Source organism: Oryctolagus cuniculus, chromosome 2, assembly GCF_051225735.1.
Source record: "Oryctolagus cuniculus isolate XC-2025 breed Fujian yellow rabbit chromosome 2, ASM5122573v1, whole genome shotgun sequence".
NCBI lineage: Eukaryota > Metazoa > Chordata > Mammalia > Lagomorpha > Leporidae > Oryctolagus > Oryctolagus cuniculus.
Genome location: NC_142868.1, coordinates 143,392,606 through 143,411,825, shown reverse-complemented (window position 1 = coordinate 143,411,825; position 19,220 = coordinate 143,392,606). Strand labels below are relative to the sequence as shown.

The window sequence follows — 19,220 nt, the reverse complement described above, 5'->3', positions numbered from 1 at the left end:
GTTCTGAATATCCTTTATATTGTTTTAAAAATTGATTGAAATCAACACTTAACAATGTAGGCGCCATTTAATAGGCTCAGAATTTGGAAAATTATACAGAATGAGAAATCTTAAAACTTCTCATTTTATGTATGACAACTAGCTAAACTAACTGAACTATACAAGGTCATACATCTAGTTATTTAGTAGTTATTGTCTTGAATAAACCTAGATCTCCTCTCTTTGAACATGGGACCCTTCTTAATTACATTTTTATCTGTTAAATTGTAAATGGCTAGTCCTTTAAAATACATTTAATCCCGCTTTAGCAAAAAGTCAATGTTTTAAAATATTTGATTTTTACTGGAATCAAGCCAGCAGTTGATGTATAAGTCGTGGTTTGAGAGTAGATCAAGATCTTAATACGTATTCAGTCCATGCATTTGTTTGAAAATATAAAGATAAGGAATTATTCATACTTTTTAAATGTCAATAAACTATGCTGTTGTGTAAATTTGCAATTTCAGTTTGTGTTAATATTTGCAGGTGAATCTTCTGAAATTGTGAATTATCCCAATTTTGTCTTTAGGTACTTGTTGCCTAATGGTCTTGCTATGATAGTTTTCTTTTAAGCAGTCTTTACATTTGCTACAACCTGTACTGATTAATTTTGATTTTTTGGTTTTCAACTCTAGGAGTCTCTACCACCCGTCCAGTTTGACTGGAGTAGCAGTGGCCTTACTAACCCTTTAGATGGTACGTCTCTCCGTAGAGCCTCTAGCACCAGAGCTAGAGTTAAGAAAGCTACCAAGTTCAGACAGACTTCTCTCTGCTGATTTCTTTTTCTTTTTTTTTGTTTGAACGTAACTTCCTACTCTTACCTTTGGAAATTCAGGCTTTCTTTCTGAATAGCAATGCTCAAGAAACCAGCCGTTACTATTATTATTAATGTCCAGAGACAGGTAGTGGTATCTAGGCAAAGTTTTGGTTTATCTTAAGCTGATTTTTGACTTATTTTGACAGCTATCTGGGTAGTTTAAATGATATTTTAGCTAGGACCAATTTACTTGAATTTTTTCCTGTAAGTTTAATTTTTGGAATTTTCTTGGATGCAGAGTCTTGTGGCTAGAGGCTGCTTCAAAGCACAATTATTTAGCCAAAAACAATGTGCAGATAGATCCCTATGTACTGACCTAAAATATTTTGTAGCATACCTTATATGCAAATGGAGAAATCATTTTCTTGATGTTTTTTTCTAAAACGATCTCCAAATGCTAGTAGGCAGTTCTAGAAATAACTGATTTTACTTAATGGCTTTAAGAGAAAATCCTGAAAAAGAATTAACATTCTAGTAATGTGGGGGGTCTTTAATACTAGTTTCTAGTGTTGACATCACGAGTTTTAAATAGACCCTGAGACGATTGCTCTCACTCCTTGTGCTTAAGTTGTTTGAGCCATCGTCTAAAATACCTGTCATAGTCTAAATGCAGTTGTTACTGCCATGGTCTGAAACCCTGTCAGCTTTGCCTTATAGTAGAGGTACTGGGGTACACGGAAAGCATCTGTTTGAAAAACTGTGCTGAAGGAAAGCCTGGATGCACCTTTTGCTGTTGTCCGGTGTCTTTAGTCAAATCATCTTGTTTTTATTAACAGTTTCTTTAAAAAAATGTATACTTTTTCTGATTACTGTTTCAGAGTTAAAGGGGAACAGTACAGCTTGAGGTTGCACATCAGGGTAGGGCAGTTATGACATTTCTTATGTTTTAAACTAAGCTGACGTATTGGTGCGTGTCCTGAAACTGACAACTTTGTTGTTTAAAAAAAAAGTCATTAGAAAGCAACATTACTAACACGAAAGATTGATTTGGGCATGTACAGTGATTGAATGTTGGGTTGAGATTAAAGTATTGTTTCCCTTTAACGGGTACACTTTCCCTCTGGTCTTTCTGATATCGTTTCCAGTTTTGAAAGAACTGAACTAACGAAAACCTTACTAAGTGTTATATTCTTTATGTTGTACATGAGGAGATGTACATTGAATTAAATTGTTACTTTAGAAATGTCCTTAGTAATGAAAAACTAATACTGTACACATTGTTTTAATGTTGATTTTTAAAATGTGTAATGACTACTAATTATAACCTGCATGTTCAAGTGTGTGTCTTACCCCTTTTTACACATCACCCCTCCTCCCCTGGCTTACCTTCTGTGTGGCTGCCTACCAACACGGTCACTGAATTTCAAGCTAGTGGAGGTTCCACTCTTCTGAACCTTGATTTCTTTGGGCCCGTGGATGACAGTAGCTCTAGCAGCAGCACCACAATCCCAGGTCAGCCGAGTGTTAAAACCACAATTCTAGTCGATTTACTAAAAGCATGACCACATCACTTGACTTTCCTATAAACAAGGAAACCAGTAGATTGCATTCTCTCTGTCTTTTTAATGCATTTCTTTTATCTCTTATTTTCTAGTATTGGACTTCAACAAATGTTTTAAGAAAAACTTTGAGTGTAATATTCAAAGCTGAAAGTAGTTTTTAGGAATAAAAACAGCCCTAATGTCATTGGACAGTTAAACACAGGGTTTCCATGCCCCACCCCTAGTGGAAAATGTGATATTTTATATGCTCATTTTTAAAGGTATATTCTATAAAGCCATTTGAAAAAGATATAAGTTTAGAGATAAAATATTTTAGTATACAACGATGATTTTACGTCGTAGTACCTGTAATAGTATGACATTTACAAATGCTAGCATTCAATTAATTATTAGTGCTGCTGAATATTAGGTTCCAAAATACTGGAGTCCAGCACATAGTCTCACATAGAACTATTACTGTTTTTATGTAGCTCTTAAGTAGTAAGTATACTGTTTTTGATGGAGGAAAAAAATGTTAACAGAAGTTAATAGAAAATAGTTGCTATGAAATACTAAAAGCTAGAATTTAAACTTACCGGAGTGCCTGTTAAATTCATGTTTAGCCCTGAAAAAGTTCATTGACCAAAGGACTAATGTATTTTGTCATTTTCAAACTGAATAAAAGATTAAAATTATAATGGCATTTTTATGTTTATATTTTATTTAGTATGATTTTAATGAGTCCTTTTCGTCCCCAACTTGTGATCTGGTGATCATACCCCTCGATCGCCAGACACTTGTTGGGGTGTTGTGCAGATGCTGATGCCCAGAATGCAAAGCAAAGATCCCTCTCAGTGCCCACTAGTGGCCAGTGTCACGGCCAGTCTGGTTCCTGAGAATTTGCTGGTTTTGTTCTGTATCACTAGATAACCCTGCTACCCACTTATGAGTGCTCAGGAGCAGTGGTGGGATATGAGAAAGACTTAACAGTCAGCTAAGGGTGAACCCAGAGATCTTGTCCGAGATCTGGTTATGGAAATCTGACCCTTCCACAAAAAGCTCTAAGTCCATTTGGTATACTAAGCCCCTGGGTAGCATTTTCATTGTTTTCAAGATTTAATAAGCATATGAACAAACAATCTGGTTTTGACTTCAAAATGATATTTACTGATTACTTAAATTACTTCTAAATCTGTTTGATCTAAGGAATGACCTGGGTGTGCTAATTAGTTGTCTTTCATTTCATGAAATTTAATGTGGGGTGGGGGGAAACCAAAAACTTGTATGTCACTTTCCTTATCTCTGTATCTCTAGGAATTTAATCATCAAATTCCCATTTAAAATTTGCTTTCAGCTTTGTTTTGTCATGGACTAAATAATTTACATGAAGTCACTGTTTTTCTTCTTGGTGCTTAAAATCCTGGCTTAAGTTTTTTACATTTCAAGCTCATTTAAAAACCATCTATAGAAGCACAAATAACCTGGCTATATAAAGAAATACAGAAATGACCTGATAATCAGGCTCAGCTTACCCAGTTACTGCCACAGCAAATGGTTTCAGAAGCTTAGAACTGTAATGGAAGTGACATTAGCATGGTCAAATGCAGTCCTCATTAGTTTGAAACCTTTTAAATATTTTTGTTTATTTTCATTAATATGCTCTAGCTGCTATATAAATTTAATTGATAAATTTGCTTTGGCTTCTTTTTATTGCTATGGGTTTTGTTACAACTTATCATCAAGCTACAGGTATCAACACTTTCCTTAGTATTCCATTTCACCACTTGCTTGCACTTTTTCCTGACTTGTTTCTGGGAAAGTCATTTTGTCCTAGCTTGCAGTTATTTATTTTGTGTGTGAGACTTAGGAGGTTGGCATAGAACTTGGTTGGCTAGCTTTAGTTATGTAACTGAACTATGCCTCATTAAGGTTCTGTTTAAAAAAAAAAAACTATTAAAAATTACTCTCCAATTATTGGTGTATAGTAAGCCACTATCTTTTTTTTATTTAATCATGTGGTTTTTGTTGCTCTTTTTGGTGTGGTGGTGGTGGTTTTGGGCTTGGGCTTTTTTTGTTGTCTTTTTTTGTTTTGTGTTTTTCTTTTCTTTTTTTTTTTTTTTTTTTTTTTTTTTTTACTTTTAATCTACCACTTTACTGTGTGACAGCCAAGTGGCCAGTATTTTATAGACCCATTAAGTTTTTACTAGCATTTTCCCATTACCAGTCAGAATGCAGTTTATTCTGCAGTGTACATTAGACATCAACTTAAATTTTGTGGTTGCTTGGAATCGTACCTATAACTTGGAGGAGGAAAGTACTTTGGGTTCATTTGATCCCTTTGCAGTCATCTACAATTTTAATTGCAATTCATAAACTTATCATAGAAATAGAAAAGTCTTATGTGTGCTTTGAAACTGTACCTTAATGAAATATTAAGAACTTGGGAGAGTCAACATACATTTTCTATAGCCTTCCTCCCTTGTTGGACTTGGTAACTGTGGAAGCTGCTTTTGCTCGTTTTATTTCTGTAAACATCTGAGATCTATATATTTGCTGGTAGTCTGCAGAGTTAGTTGATAGAAGGCAGTTAATTATCTGCTAAGCTTACATGCTCTTTAAAGAAATACGTAAAACTTGAGGAAGCTATAAAACAGTCTTCCTTACAGTCATCTTTTCTGTTACACCTTAAAACTACTGAATTTTTTTTCTCAAGTATTCTGGTACCAAGAAGAATACAGCATTTAAGACTTTTTAAATCTATCTATATTCAAAGATTAACTTGAATTTGACTTTTAACTATTGTTTTGTGGTCATCACTGTTATTTAAGTAAAATCTACATGAACAGTTTTTAAAAACTATATTGCAGTGAACTAACTCAGATGGGGAAAAATTTTCTTTATAGATGTCCAACCCTCATAACTCAGCTTCCTTTTGAATTACTTCAACAAGAATTTCCTATAAGACTCAGTTATGAGACTGGAAATATAATTTACCCTGGACATAACAATTTTCATTTTGTCCAAAAGTAGTGCTTTCGGTTTCTGAAAATATTTTACGCTCCCCATCTCTTACTGAAGAGAGAACAGTGTGGTTTATGTTTATCTTTAGTAGTAATTTCTTTCATAGTCACAATGTATTTAAAGTAACCAAATCACTCACCATATTTAAAACATGATGCTTGTGTTGGCTTCCAGATCTGTTGTGGAAGTAAAACATGGAGAGAAAATTGTCAAGGAAGTGGTAGGAGAAGAGAAGAGGGCTTTAAAAAAATGAGGCTAATCAATCATTTTACTAGTTAGAGATGTCAGACAAGTCATGTGCATTCCATTTACAAAACACTAATAACTTTAATATCACAAACTAATCCAAAATTATGGGAATTGTCTATACCACATAGGAATTTTACAAGTATTTGGGTGGCATCTGTGACATAAATGGTTAGCTCAATTCAGGATATATTTATTCCAATGTAGAATTTTGAAAGCATTTTGCTGTTTCATAAAAACTCCAAAAAGTGGAATATTTATAAGTTAAAAAGTAAATGCAAAGGTACAGTTTTCTAAAGATGTGTTGTGCTTGTGAAAGACTCAGATGTTTACAGAAGATTGCCTTTTGCATCTTGGATTGTGGCTAATTGAGTCACCCATTGCAGCTTGCCATCACTGACTATCATTTTATACTATAAGGTGTGGATCCAGAGTTGTTTGAGTTAACAACTTCTAAGCTGGAAATTGCCACCTCAAGCCTCAAAGTGACTGATGCATTTGCAAGACTCATGTCTACAGTAGAGAAGACAAGCACATCTACCAGGTAAACAACTAGTGTTAAAATTCTTTGTAATTATTAAAGACCAGTAGATGCCTAAGCCTAGAAAATAGTATTCAGTTATGTTAATTATGAACTTAATTAGAATAGATTTATTTCATAACAGACTGGAAAGGGTTGACAGATACGATTTTTCTTTTCCCCCACTCTAGAGAAATAATTCTGATTGAGTATTGAGATCACAAAGCCACTGTGGAGATACTGCCCCTTTCCCTTAATAATTACTGAGAGATCTTTGGGAACTTATTTTATACTATGAGAACATAGCCTTTTTTGTTTTAAGATTTTCAGTAATGTGCACTTCTGAGTTGGGACATGAAGCCTTTCCTTTTAGCAAGCTTTCTGGGGGTCCATTTAGGGGCAAGCCCTTCAAAAGAGCAGTTATCTCCCAGTGTTGGAACCAGAGCAAGACAAGGAATGTCACTTGGGCTTCATCTTTAGGGTTCAGGAAACTTTTAGTTAAGTTACTGAACAATCAAATAGTTCATTGCTTTGACATGCTAGCCATCAGAAGAGCCATTTCCTAATCAAAAGGTCATCATTATGAACCAGGAAATCACGAGTGCAAGAGCAGATACTAGTTGATTAGCATGCTGACTCTGCCACCCCAAATCCATGACTCATCAGCGTTTTGAAGTGGAAATATGTTACTCATTTTGGAAGATTATGACAGCTTTCTCCTGAATAAATACATTCTACTTACATGCTAATTCAAACTTAACAATTTTTCCATAGAAATACATCCAAAAAAACAATTTTCTCAATAATTAATACTTGTCTTAAACGTTTAGTGTGATAGTCTAAGCTGTACTGTCGTGTGCTTGTATTGATTAGCACATATTTACTGCTAGTATTTGTAATTGTGAAGGCTGTTAGATTCATTTTATACTTGGAGCTATCCTGACTTTACCCAGATGGTGTTGTAGCTTGCACATCCTTATCTGTCCAGATTCTCTCCATTGCTCCCGTTGCCAATCTATTTTTATTTTATTTTGACTTTAAAAAATAGCCTTCCTGTGCTGTTTTTAGGACAGCTCTTTCTGGAATAGCCCTACCTCTTGCTCACCTTTCTTCCCTTGCAACTGTCACTGACCCGACTGTAGTACAGCTGGGGAAGACCCAGCGGTGCAGATACATTCTTTGTGCCATTAGGAGGAGCTATACACCACATTGTTAACTTATTTGCTCCACTAATTTTTTTTGCCTCATTCTTGAAACATGCTGTGCACTAGGGAACTTTTCCAGCCCGTCATTTCAAGAAGTTATTTTCATTTTCCCCCTTTTTCTTTATTTCTTGAAAATGAAGTCAAACTATAGCATTTATCTTGAGTTCTTTGTTACATAGTTAATATTAAGTACTTGTCCAGCTTCATATTTTTTTAAAAATTGAAAACACATTGCCAACTCTGTATTTTCTGTTTTGAGCAATGTGTATTATTTGAAAATAGCTAAAAGTATAAATACTTGCAAGTCTTCCAAGTACTAAAATTTTTTTTTTAAATATTTGAGAGGCAGAGTGAAAGAGATGTTTTCCATCCATTGGTTGACTCCCCAAATGGCCACAAGGGCCAGAGCTGGGCCCATCCAAAGCCAGGAGCTTCTTTTGGGTCTCCCACATGAGTATAGGGGCCCCAAACACTTGAGGCATATTCCACTGCTTTCCCAGGCCATTAGCAGGGAGCTGGATCAGAACAGGAACAGCCAGAACACGAACCAGCACCCACATGGGATGCTGGCACCATAGGCTTAACCTACTATGCCACAGCATTGGCCCCAGTAAAGTCTTAAAATACTATAAAACATCTCCATGAGCAACTCTCAGTTATATGGAGACACAGGTGGGTAGTATTTATAATTTCAGAGAGCATTTAATATTTTGACGTTTTCTCTGAGTCTTATTTCATTGGTGTTTCAACTACAGAAAGTAAAGCTCAGCAAAATCTTCCTAGCTTTTGACAGAATGCAGAACATAGAGTGCAGACATGGGGCCTGCAGAGGAGAGAAGGGTTCACCAGTGGTTGAGGTAGAACAAGTCTGACAGGCACAAACCATACCTCCCACCCCTCACCCCCCGCCTGGCACTTCTAAGTGCTCTTGAATATGTTGGAGCGTACACAGTCTCGTCTCTTCCAGTAGATGAGTTGCAAAGGTGACTTCTCACTGTGAGGGTTTTGCCTTTTTTTTTTTTTTTTAAGAAATGCAGGTTTTTAGCTTTAAATATAACAATCTTCTTGCTTACCTTTCCTAGTAGGAGAAAAATTACTTCCTAATCTAAATTGGCAGGTGAGCAGTTAGTTGACGCAGATCTCCAATTGAAGTTTATGAAAGAGAAAGGACCAGTTGCCAAAGGCAATGTCTTTCTTTTCAGCCTTTTTATTGGTATAATTCATATACCATAAAAGCCACCCATTTTAAATCTATCATTCATTTTCTAGTGTATTCACACCATCTAATTCTAGAACATTCTTATCACCCCACAAAGAAACCATGTAACCTAGCAGGCCAATCTTACACTTCCCTTTCTGCAACCCATGTCTATAACCACTAATTTGCTTTTTTGTCTATCAATTTGCATGTTCTGCTTATTTCATATAAATGAAATCCTAACATTTGCTTCCTTTTGTGTCTGGCCTCTTATAGGTTTTAAGATGTAACATGCATTCGTATTTCATTCCTTTGAATGGCTGCTTCATAAGTCGTTTGTGTGGAAATAGCACATTTTATTCATTCATTCATCGGCTGATCAACATCTGGATTGTTCTCACTCTTACTGTTAACAACCTTGTATGGACAAATGTTTTCAGTACTTTAGGGAGTCAAAGTGCTGAGTCATATGATAACTGTTTTTGCTCTTTGAGGAATTGCCAAGTTTTTCCAAAGTGATGGTACCATTTTACATTCCCACCAACACATAGACATTCTAGTTTCTTCCCATTCTTACCAACACTTACTGTTATCTGACTTGGGTGGTGGCTAATGTTGATAAACTTTTTATCTGCTTATTGACCATTTATTTACCTTTGGGAAAATGTTCAGATCCTTTGCTTTGGATAATTTGTCTTTATTGTTCATTTGTAAGGATGGTAGACCTTTGTCAGATGTGTGAATTGCAGATACTTCTCATTCTGTGAGTTTTTTCACTTTGTTGACAGTATCCTTTGAAGCACACATGTTTTTAGTTTTGATGAAATCCAGTCAGTGTTTTTTGTTGTTGCTTGGGCTTTAGGTCTAAGAAACCATACCCAAATTCAAGGTCAGGTAGATTTTAAATAGGTTTTTGCATAAATTTTATAGTTAATTTTTATATTTTTATAAAATTAACTCTTTGAAAAAAGGCTGTGATATTACTTCTTTTACAAATGTTCCTCATAATCTGACTGACATCATTGCACAGTGACTACAGATAAATGCACAAAGTATAAACTTTGTAAACTTAAAATACAATTTCATACTGCCATCAAGTAATGCCTCTGAAATAAAGCAGTTGCAAAAAAGTCCACAGTAATTTTTATTCACTCTACTCAGCTAAAAGTTCCTCCTTGCTCTGCTTTCCTGTACCCCAACTGTACTCCACAAGTGGGGAAGGCCATCAGGGATGGGTTTTATTACTGTGTACGGTAATTTCTATCATTACAGAAACAGCAAATCTCTATTGTAGGTGGTTAGAAAATACAAAGTATATTCTTACCATTCAGATCACCATGAAGGTGACTCAGAAAGTTCATGGAAAATGGGATGAATTTTGATTTTTAAAAAAATTGAGATCTATGCATACATTTTTCATCATACTCGTTTTCCCACCAAAAAGAGGTGCTAGGAATTTAACCATGTCAGCTGCAGCCATTTACATGATTACCTGAAGAAAGGTGAATGCCCTTTAGACATTTAAGATGGGAAAACAGAAGTTATCAGGAGTTAAAGGGAGGCTGTAGGATAGATGCCTAATGATTTCCCGTTAGAACTCTTAACTGGGCCGGCGCCGCGGCTCATTAGGCTAATCCTCCGCCTGTGGCACCGGCACACCGGGTTCTAGTCCCGGTCGGGGCTCCGGATTCTGTCCCGGTTGCCCCTCTTCCAGGCCAGCTCTCTGCTGTGGCCAGGGAGTGCAGTGGAGGATGGTCCAAGTGCTTGGGCCCTGCACCCCATGGGAGACCAGGAGAAGCTCCTGGCTCCTGCCATCGGATCAGTGCGGTGTGCTGGCCGCAGCATGCCTGCCGTGGCGGCCATTGGAGGGTGAACCAACGGCAAAAGGAAGACCTTTCTCTCTGTCTCTCTCACTGTCCACTCTGCCTGTCAAAAAAGTAAAAAAAAAAAAAAAAAAAACCTCTCACTGAAGTGTCCCTGTTTGATCAGAGGAATGCGCAGGAGCACCATCACAGTGGAGGACTCTGCTGATGCTGTCCCAGGGTCTTGCCTGCCACAGCCTGGCCGTCTTTCTCACAATACTGTCCTGATGAGCAGATGTTGTTCTTTGGCCCTCTAGAAAGTCAGGCAAAATGCATTAAGCATCCCTCCAAGAGAAATGTTACTGTAAGCTTTGCTCTTGACTGGTCCACTTTTGCTGTGACTAGACCACTGCCACCGCTCTTTAGCCCTTGCTCTTTGATTGTGCTGTGTCTTCAGGAGCATACTGGTAAAGCCATGTTTCATCTTAACATTCTTCCAAGAAGTGCTCAGAAAATTGATCCCACTTGTTTAAGTTTTTCATTGACATCTTTGGTCTGGACACAATGGTTCTAGTACCCACCGAGTACAAAGTTTGCTCCACCTTAGTTTTTCAGTCAGAATTGTGTAAGCTGAACCCATTGAGTTGGCTGATTTTTTTGTTGTTGTTGATTGTCAGACTTTTTTTTTTTTTTTTTCCAAAAAAAAATTTACAATTGAAAGGCAGAGCAAGCTTTTGCTCTCTGGTTCACTACCCAAATGCCTACAACAGCTGAGGTTGGGCCCAGCTGAAGCCGGAACCCAGAATTCAATCTGGGTTTCCCACCTGGGTGGCAGGAGCCCAACCACTGGAGCCATTACCCGCTTCCTTCCTGAGAACACACTGGCTGGAAGCGAAGTCAGAGCGGGTCTCAGTCCCAGGCGCTTGGTTGAGATGCAGGCATCCTCTGTGGCATCAAAGCTGCCGCACCAGATGCCTGTCCTGCGGAACTCTAGAGCACGAGCAAGTGGAGGGGCTGCCTCCTGCTGCTGGGGGCTTCGTCTTCAACATCACGTCATCCCTTTTCGAAGTCACCCATTTCGCAACTGCTGTCTCTCAGGCAGTGTCCCCTCAACTTTTTTATAAGACAGCAGTGATTTCACCCTTCTTATGCCCAAGCTTCCTGAAATTTGATGTTTGTTCTTGCTTAATTTTTAGAATTCATGTTGCCCTTAGGGACTCTTCATTCTAATGCCTTATTCTTTTCAGTGCCTCAGACTAGCTCCTGTTCAGACATGTTATAGCGAGGTAGTATGCATTTATTTTGGTGCAAAAAAACTTTGAAATTCATTCATGCTTTTTTCATTATAAGCATTTTCCATGAACCTTTTGAAGCTCCCACTCCATTTGTAAACAAAACAGACTTTATAGTCCATACTGAAGCGAAGTTAACTACTTTGGTCAGGGCTTCGATCTGTCCATTTCAGTAAGTTATTTCATTTACTAGGCTGTGTTCAGATTTCTCCAGTAATAGCCTTTCTCTCTGTTTCGTGCAAACCAGTTTCAGTCCAGGCCTGCTGTACCTGGCTATTAGGGCCCTTCAGTGCCTTTTACCCTAGCTTGTCTTCTCCATCCTTTGTTTTCTGTGCAATAACACTTGCGTGATAAAAGGCCAGTCCATGCCAGCACCACGGCTCACTAGGCTAATCCTCCACCTGCAGTGCCGGCACCCTGGGTTCTAGTCCCAGTTGCCCCTCTTTCAGTCCAGCTCTCTGCTGTGGCCCGGGAGTACAGTGGAGGATGGCCCAAGTGCTTGGGCCCCTGCACCCGCATGGGAGACCAGGAGGAGGCACCTGGCTGTTGGCTTCAGATCAGCAGCAGATGAACCAAATGCTTGGATCCCTGCATTCAAGTGGGAGATGTGGAAGAAGCTCCTGCTCCTGGCTCTGGTCTAGCCCAGCCCTGGCTGTTGCAGCCATCTTGGGAGTGAACCAGCAGATGGAAGATCTCTGTCAATCCCTAACTCTTTCAATTAAATAAATAAATCTTAAAAAAAAAAAAAAAAGGCAACAAAAGTTAGATTGCTTTGCCACTTTTTTTTTTTTGACAGAATTATAGACAATGAGAGAGAGACAGAGAGACAGAGACAAAAGGTCTTCCTTCCGTTGGTTCACTCCCCAAATGACCGCTACAGCTGGCGCTGCGCCAATCCAAAGCCAGGAGTCAGGTGCTTCTTCCTGGTCTCCCACGCAGGTGCAGGCACCCAAGCACTTGGGCCATCCTCCACTGCCCTCCCGGGCCACCGCAGAGAGCTGGACTGGAAGAGGAGCTACCAGGACTAGAACCCGGCGCCTATATGGGATGCCGGCGCCACAGGCAGAGGATTAGCCAAGTGAGCCACGGCACCGGCCCTACTTTGCCAGTCTTCTAAGAAACCCTAGAACCAAGTTCAGTATTGTTTGACCTGCTGAGAGTTTGAAGCTGTTTGCCTACTGAAAAACTCTGGCCCTAGTCTGCTGGGTTTTTCATTATCCTACAGAATATTTCAGCTTGGATTCAAAAGTGGTAACACAAAGTCTTGCTATTAAGTAAAGGCATGCATCTATCCTTCCTTCCCACTCTATCCTAAGAAAATAGGTAGAAGGAAGAAATAATTTGTGTCACACCTAATAGAGTGCCAACTATCCTTTACTGTAAAAAAGATCGGGGCAATTTATAGTTAATTTAAAATTCTCTTTGGTCTCGATTTAATTAGCTGTGTGGCTGCAGCTGCTCCTTCAGTGTACTGAGTAGCGGAGAACAGTGTGAATTACAGCCACGTGCTCAAGTGGAGCCACACTTGAGGCTCGCTTGGCGTTGTCTACAGCTCACCCACTGAGAAGGCCTGGGTCGCCAGGGTTTCGCCGTTGTTCTTACTATCCATGCTACGCCCAGATTTCACTTCTCACACTGGGGTCTAGTATCACAGTAAGTCAACTACAGAGCTGTAGGATTTAGAGATTTCCCTTTCCTGGGTCCATTCCTACCTGATGGCACCTCTGCACTGAAAGTCAACCCTCACCGGCCTGCCTTGGGACTTCCTTTGTGCATCAAAGTGGGGCTCAGAGTGGGTGTTTGAGCTAAATGCTCTCTCCAGGAATTCCCCGTTGGGGATAAAGCCAGCCTGAGATTAAAATTACAGGCCTTGTGCCAGACCCGTTGTAGGCTGTGGCGATTTCGGTAGTTTCAGAGGGCCGGGGCGGGGAAATCTTCGACAGAGTGGGACAAGGACACCAGCCTTATATTTCTGCTTATGCCTGGGTGATGCTTCTGGCCTTCCACAGAGCAATGAGCTGTATCTGGGTACGTGCCTAGCCTAGTGAGCATACAGAAACAGACCATGTGTCACTCTTCGTGAGGTCTGCCATCTAGCACAGGCAGCCGGCGACAGACAGGTATCACCAGGATCAGGAACCGGCGGAGCAGCGGATTCTCAAGTGCCCGCAGAGCTAACTGCCTGCAGTCGAGAGCCGGCATTTTCTCCCATCTGACCTACCGCAGAGTCACGCTCACACACGGATCTTTTCTCCATTTGTCAATAGGAAACCGAAAAGAGAAGAGCACTTGAGTGAAGAAGCCATCCAGGTGATCGGCAGCCTTCCCGACTTAACGTTCATGCATGCCAAGGTGTTGATGTTCCCAGCCACGCTGACGCCTTCCACAAGCTCCCAGGACAAGGCAGGCTGAGCTGACGGCAGCTGCAGAGCTGCAGTTGCTTTTCCTTTCCTCCAGCCCCTCCCTACCTTAAAGCATCCTTGCTCTAATTAAAGACATTCAAGTTCAGCTGATTTGGTGGTAAGCCGCACTAGAAAGGTATACATAGTAATGTATATTTATTTACATACTGAAGTCCTAAATTTATATTAGAAAAAATGTAAATAATTGGGGTGAACATTTTTGAAGATCTATTCTTTTTGTGTTGCTGGGGTGTACACATTTATGTCTTTGTGAAATACACTGGTGGTGTCCTTCTTAAAAAACTTTTGAAATAAAAAAAAAATTACAAACTCCCATCTCCATTGTCTGTGAAATCCCCTTCGGTCTTCTCAGATTGCATTGAATGTCCTCTTAAGTTTTCCCATCTCATGTTTGAATTTTGCTATCAGTGTGCTCCAAAGTCTGTTTAAATTTTTTTTCCTTTTAATTTTGCGTGTGATGGGTTTCTTTGCGATCGGGCTCTTTTCTACCCTTGTCAGTCTGCCTTATTGTTTGACCTTTTGCAAGGTCCTTCATCAACTGCTGTTAAGGGTGTGGCATCGGCAGAAGCTGACCGGAGGGGTTTAACAGGATTGTGTCTTTCCAATCAGCTTGATCTGGAGAAGGACCAAATTATATGAATGTCTTACAATGAAATTTACTTGTTGCTGATTTTTGTTCTATTGTACCACTATTTTTTGAGGATTTTGCACAGTGTAAAATGACATAATCATAGATTGCTATGGTTTAGGCTGTATATACAGTAAAAACTATGGGTTTTAAATGTTTGGGGAAATTCCTATGGAAAAAAAGAGACATGTAGAAGAACCTCTACCAAGGTTAATGTGCATGCCCAAGGTCTTTTGAGATTTCAGTGTGTAAATTTCCTTTTAGCTTACACAAAAATAAAATTTAAAAGAAACATAGCTTTGTGTCTTTGTATTTATATATTTTGGTATTTGAGAATGTCATGAGTTTAATACTGAATAACGTTCACATCCAATGTATTTTCATCCAAGGGAAATGATTGCTAGGGCATCTACCTTGTTGAAACTGTGGGGAGCAATCCGGACTAGACTGAGTTAACTGGAATTAAGACTTATTCTATGCATCTGCTCTCCCACAATATGGCGCTGGGAGAGAAGTAAACAGCTTCCGCACAGCTGCCTCCAGTTCAACCAATAAACTGTAGGACTTGCTACTGATTGGAGGAGAGCAGCGTACTCGGCGTGTGGGCAGCCGAGTTGGGATTGGCGGAGGAGGACTATAAAGGAGGGGAGAGACGGCATGCACCAGGAACATCTAAGGGGAACATCTAGCTGAAGGGAACACCTGTGCAGCCCCAGAGAAGAGCCGGCCGGCGGTGTGCCGCTCCCCTGCGGAAGTGGGGAATGTGGCCAGGGGGAACTGCCCTTCCACGGAGGTGGAAGGGATAGTAGCCAACCCGGGAAGAACCAGCAGCAAACCCGGGGAGGGCCGAGCAGACGAAAGAACAGCGCAGGGTCCTGTGTTGCTCCTCCACGAAGAGGGGGAGCGACATAATGGTGCCATGACTCGGATATGAAGCCTAGGCAAGGTTTAGTGTCGTTCCTCCATGAAGAGGGGGAGCGACATAATGGTGCCGTGACTCGGATAGGAAACCTAGGACGGATAGGAAACCTAGGAGGGAAGAAACGGGAAGAAATGGGAAAATACCGGAGAGAGAGAGACTAGCAAACAGCCTAGGGAAAAGCCGGACAAAAGAGGTGCCGGAGGAAGCTGTTGAAAGCCTAGGCATAGATTCAGATACGGACTACAGGGGGAAGCTGGGAGAAATCTCTAAGGTCGAAAGCGAAAGTGAAAGCTAGAACAAACAGGCTCCGATGCGGACTGTGGGGGGAGGCCAGGAGAAATGAGGGAGGAATATTGTTGGAAGAAAGCTTGGGGAAACATACCGGGTAGAGAAAAATGTTAGGGAAATTGAAGCCGCGGGGGGCAGGCCGAGGCTGAAACGAAAGCCACTTTGGGATTCTCAAGTTAGCCCGGGAATAGGGGGCAAAAAGTTGAAACCAGAAGCTGAAACGTAAGCCAGATTGGGAGCCGTCTGATTAGCCGGGGAGCAAAGGACGGGAAGCCAAACCGTGGGGCGGAGACATATGCTGGGTTGAATTCGCCAGGCTAGCCCGGGGAACTTGGATTGAATGTTAGTGGTGGAGACGCAAGCTACGCTGTGTGACTCGCGGAGGCTGCCGCGCGCAGACAGAGCGTGCGGGGCTCAAGTACATAGGGAACGCGGGGCTGGCGCGAGGCCGTGGTTCAGACGCGAAAGGGTTAAGTGCGAGACCGCGGAGTGTGCGCGCAAAGCCGAGCCGCGCAGATGAGAGAGGCGCTGGCTGAAGCGGCGCAGAGCCGTGAAGCTGCCGGCAGGGCGAGGCGCCGGGAAGCCGCGGGGATAAGAGAAACAGAAGTTTAGAAGTTTCCGTAGTGTAGCGGGTAAAACGAGAGAAATGGGAAGGTTGGCAGACAGAAGTAAAATGGGAGAAATAGGAATGCCCGGAGATAGAGAAATAGAGAAAGAGAAAGGCCTCCCCACAACACAGTAATGTGAGAGCTTGGATTCGGTCTGCCTGATTAAGGCGGTAAGCACCAGCAAGCAGCTCGACCAGAGTATGAGCTGCAGGTCACCGAAGATAGGCACGAACCAACACTAATAAGTCTCCCCCACAATACGGCAATGAGAAAGCTTGGATTCGGTCTGCCTGATTAAGGCGGTAAGCGCCAGCAGGCGGCTCGACCAGAGTATGAGCCGCAGGTCACCGAACACAGGCACGCATCAGCGCCTAAAAACCTCCTCACAACATGGCGAAGAGAGGACCCGGATTCGGTTTGCCTAATTGATAGGACGTGTAAGAACCTGTGGCAACTCTAGCAAGTAGAGCAGAATGTGTGCCACGGGGCACCGAAGACAGGCGCGTATCAACGCCAAAAATAAAAAGAAAGGGGGATCTGTGGGGAGCAATCCGGACTAGACTGAGTTAACTGGAATTAAGACTTATTCTATGCATCTGCTCTCCCACAATATGGCGCTGGGAGAGAAGTAAACAGCTTCCGCACAGCTGCCTCCAGTTCCACCAATAAACTGTAGGACTTGCTACTGATTGGAGGAGAGCAGCGTACTCGGCGTGTGGGCAGCCGAGTTGGGATTGGCGGAGGAGGACTATAAAGGAGGGGAGAGACGGCATGCACCAGGAACATCTAAGGGGAACATCTAGCTGAAGGGAACACCTGTGCAGCCCCAGAGAAGAGCCGGCCGGCGGTGTGCCGCTCCCCTGCGGAAGTGGGGAATGTGGCCAGGGGGAACTGCCCTTCCACGGAGGTGGAAGGGATAGTAGCCAACCCGGGAAGAACCAGCAGCAAACCCGGGGAGGGCCGAGCAGACGAAAGAACAGTGCAGGGTCCTGTGTTGCTCCTCCACGAAGAGGGGGAGCGACAGAAACCAGGAACATTTAGAATCCAGAGAAATTCCCAAAAGAAAAAAGCCTAAGGTTGCCACATAAAATTCAGATACGTAGTGAATAACATTTTTAAACAAATTCCCATAATTCATTGTAACATGTCTTCATCGGAATGTTAACCAAGTTAAGTAGGGATTTGTAGGGAATTTTTTTTCTAAGAAACTATATAGAAGGGGGCCAGTGTACACAGTGGGTTAAGCCTCCTGTGTTGCCAGAGTCTCATGGCAGAGCACCAGTTCCAGCCCTGGCTACTCCACTTCTGATCCAGCTTTCTGCTAATGTGCCTGGGAAGGCAGTGAAAGATGGCCCAAGTGCTTGGGCCCCCACCATCCATGTGGAATCCAGGATGGAGTTCCTGGTCCATAGTGTTTTGACCCGGCCCAGAGCTGGCTGTTGCAGCCATTTGGTGAGTGAACCAATGGGAGGGAGATGTCTGTTACTCTTTAAATAAATAAGCCTTTCAAATGTATATGTACATGCATGAAATTCAGATGAGCAGAAAACTTCTAAAGGTATTTTTGAATGTTATTAGGTACTCTTGCAAAAAGTCACATGACTAGGCTGAGTGTTTGACCTAGCAATTAAGCTACTGGTTGGGATGCCCACATCCCCTATCAGAGTGCTTGGTTTGGGTCCTAACCACACTCCTAGTGTGCACCCTCTAATAGTTGGGTCCCTGCAACCCGCATAGGAGACCTGGACTGAGTTTTTAGTTGCTGGCTTCAACTGCAGCCGTGAGCCATACAGGTATCTGGAGATGGGACCTCCATGCCTCTCAAAAAGAAAGCTGTGTGACATGTCCCGTGGGATAGGCTTCAGCCTGACAAGCAGCCGCCACCCACACCAGGGGAGCACCCCAGCAGCAGGCTAACATCGCCAGCATGTACGGAGGCGCCAGGCTACGTGGGCCGTCGGACCACCTACCCTTCCTGGATGTGACGAGAGTATGGCCTGGAGCAATGCTGTTTTTCTTTTCATCTTTTTCTGAGAAAGCTTTCCTTTAGAATAGTTAACAAGTTTCCAGTGTCTAGCAAATTTTCTGAATGGAAGAAAGAAAATTGTAATAAACCCACTTATTGGCTGTGTTGCTGGGAAAAGTTTACTTTTCTGCCCCTTAATATTATTTCTAAAAATAAGAATGATACATCCTATCTACACCCCCATAGGACTAGTGTCAGGTTTTTTGTTTGTTTTTAAGATTTATTTTTTATCTGAAAGGCAGAGTTACAGAGAGGCAGAGAGAGGTCTTCCATCTGCTGGTTCACTCTCCAAATGGCCTGCAGCAGCCATGGATGGGCCAGGCCTAAACCAGGAGCCAGGAGCTTCCTCCCAATCTCCCACGCAGGAGCAGGGGCCCAAGGACTTGGGCCATCTTCTGCTGTTTTCCCAGGCATATTAGCAGGGAGCTGGATCAGAAGTGGAGCAGGCGGGACTTGAACCAGCACCTATATGGTAGCACTGCAGGGGCGACCTTATGCACGATGCCACAGCACCGGCCCCAGGTCTAGTTATTAAGTAATGAATGTAGGAAACGTCCTGGGTTTGGACAATCAGTAAATAGTAACCAGAGCACAGCATCAGAAAACCCTGTAAGGCTCTTGGAGTCCTAGTGTATTCAAGAGGCAGTCGCTGAAGGAAGGGTCACTTTAGATAATGCAAAAACGTGTTAAAAATGGGCCGCTCC

The 19,220-nt window shown here is 41.8% G+C and overlaps 1 protein-coding gene across 13 annotated transcripts in view; it reads left to right on the top strand.

The window, feature by feature from the left end:
* AFTPH (aftiphilin) overlaps positions 1-14,968 on the top strand; it is a 72,980-nt gene extending 58,012 nt beyond the window's left edge. For 3 of the 13 annotated variants that reach the window (XM_002709680.6, XM_051837987.3, XM_089327610.1), the window contains 4 exons: positions 675-735; positions 2,225-2,308; positions 6,025-6,148; positions 13,889-14,968. In XM_002709680.6, the coding sequence (XP_002709726.3) occupies positions 675-735; positions 2,225-2,308; positions 6,025-6,148; positions 13,889-14,033 (414 nt within the window). In that variant the 3' untranslated portion in view covers positions 14,034-14,968. Of the gene's footprint in view, positions 1-674; positions 736-1,674; positions 1,715-2,224; positions 2,309-6,024; positions 6,149-8,803; positions 10,458-13,888 lie in introns of those variants that run through there. The other 10 variants (XM_008254340.5, XM_070069044.2, XM_089327611.1 and 7 more) reach the window with 7 other exon arrangements.
* Positions 14,969-19,220: the final 4,252 nt, after the last annotated feature.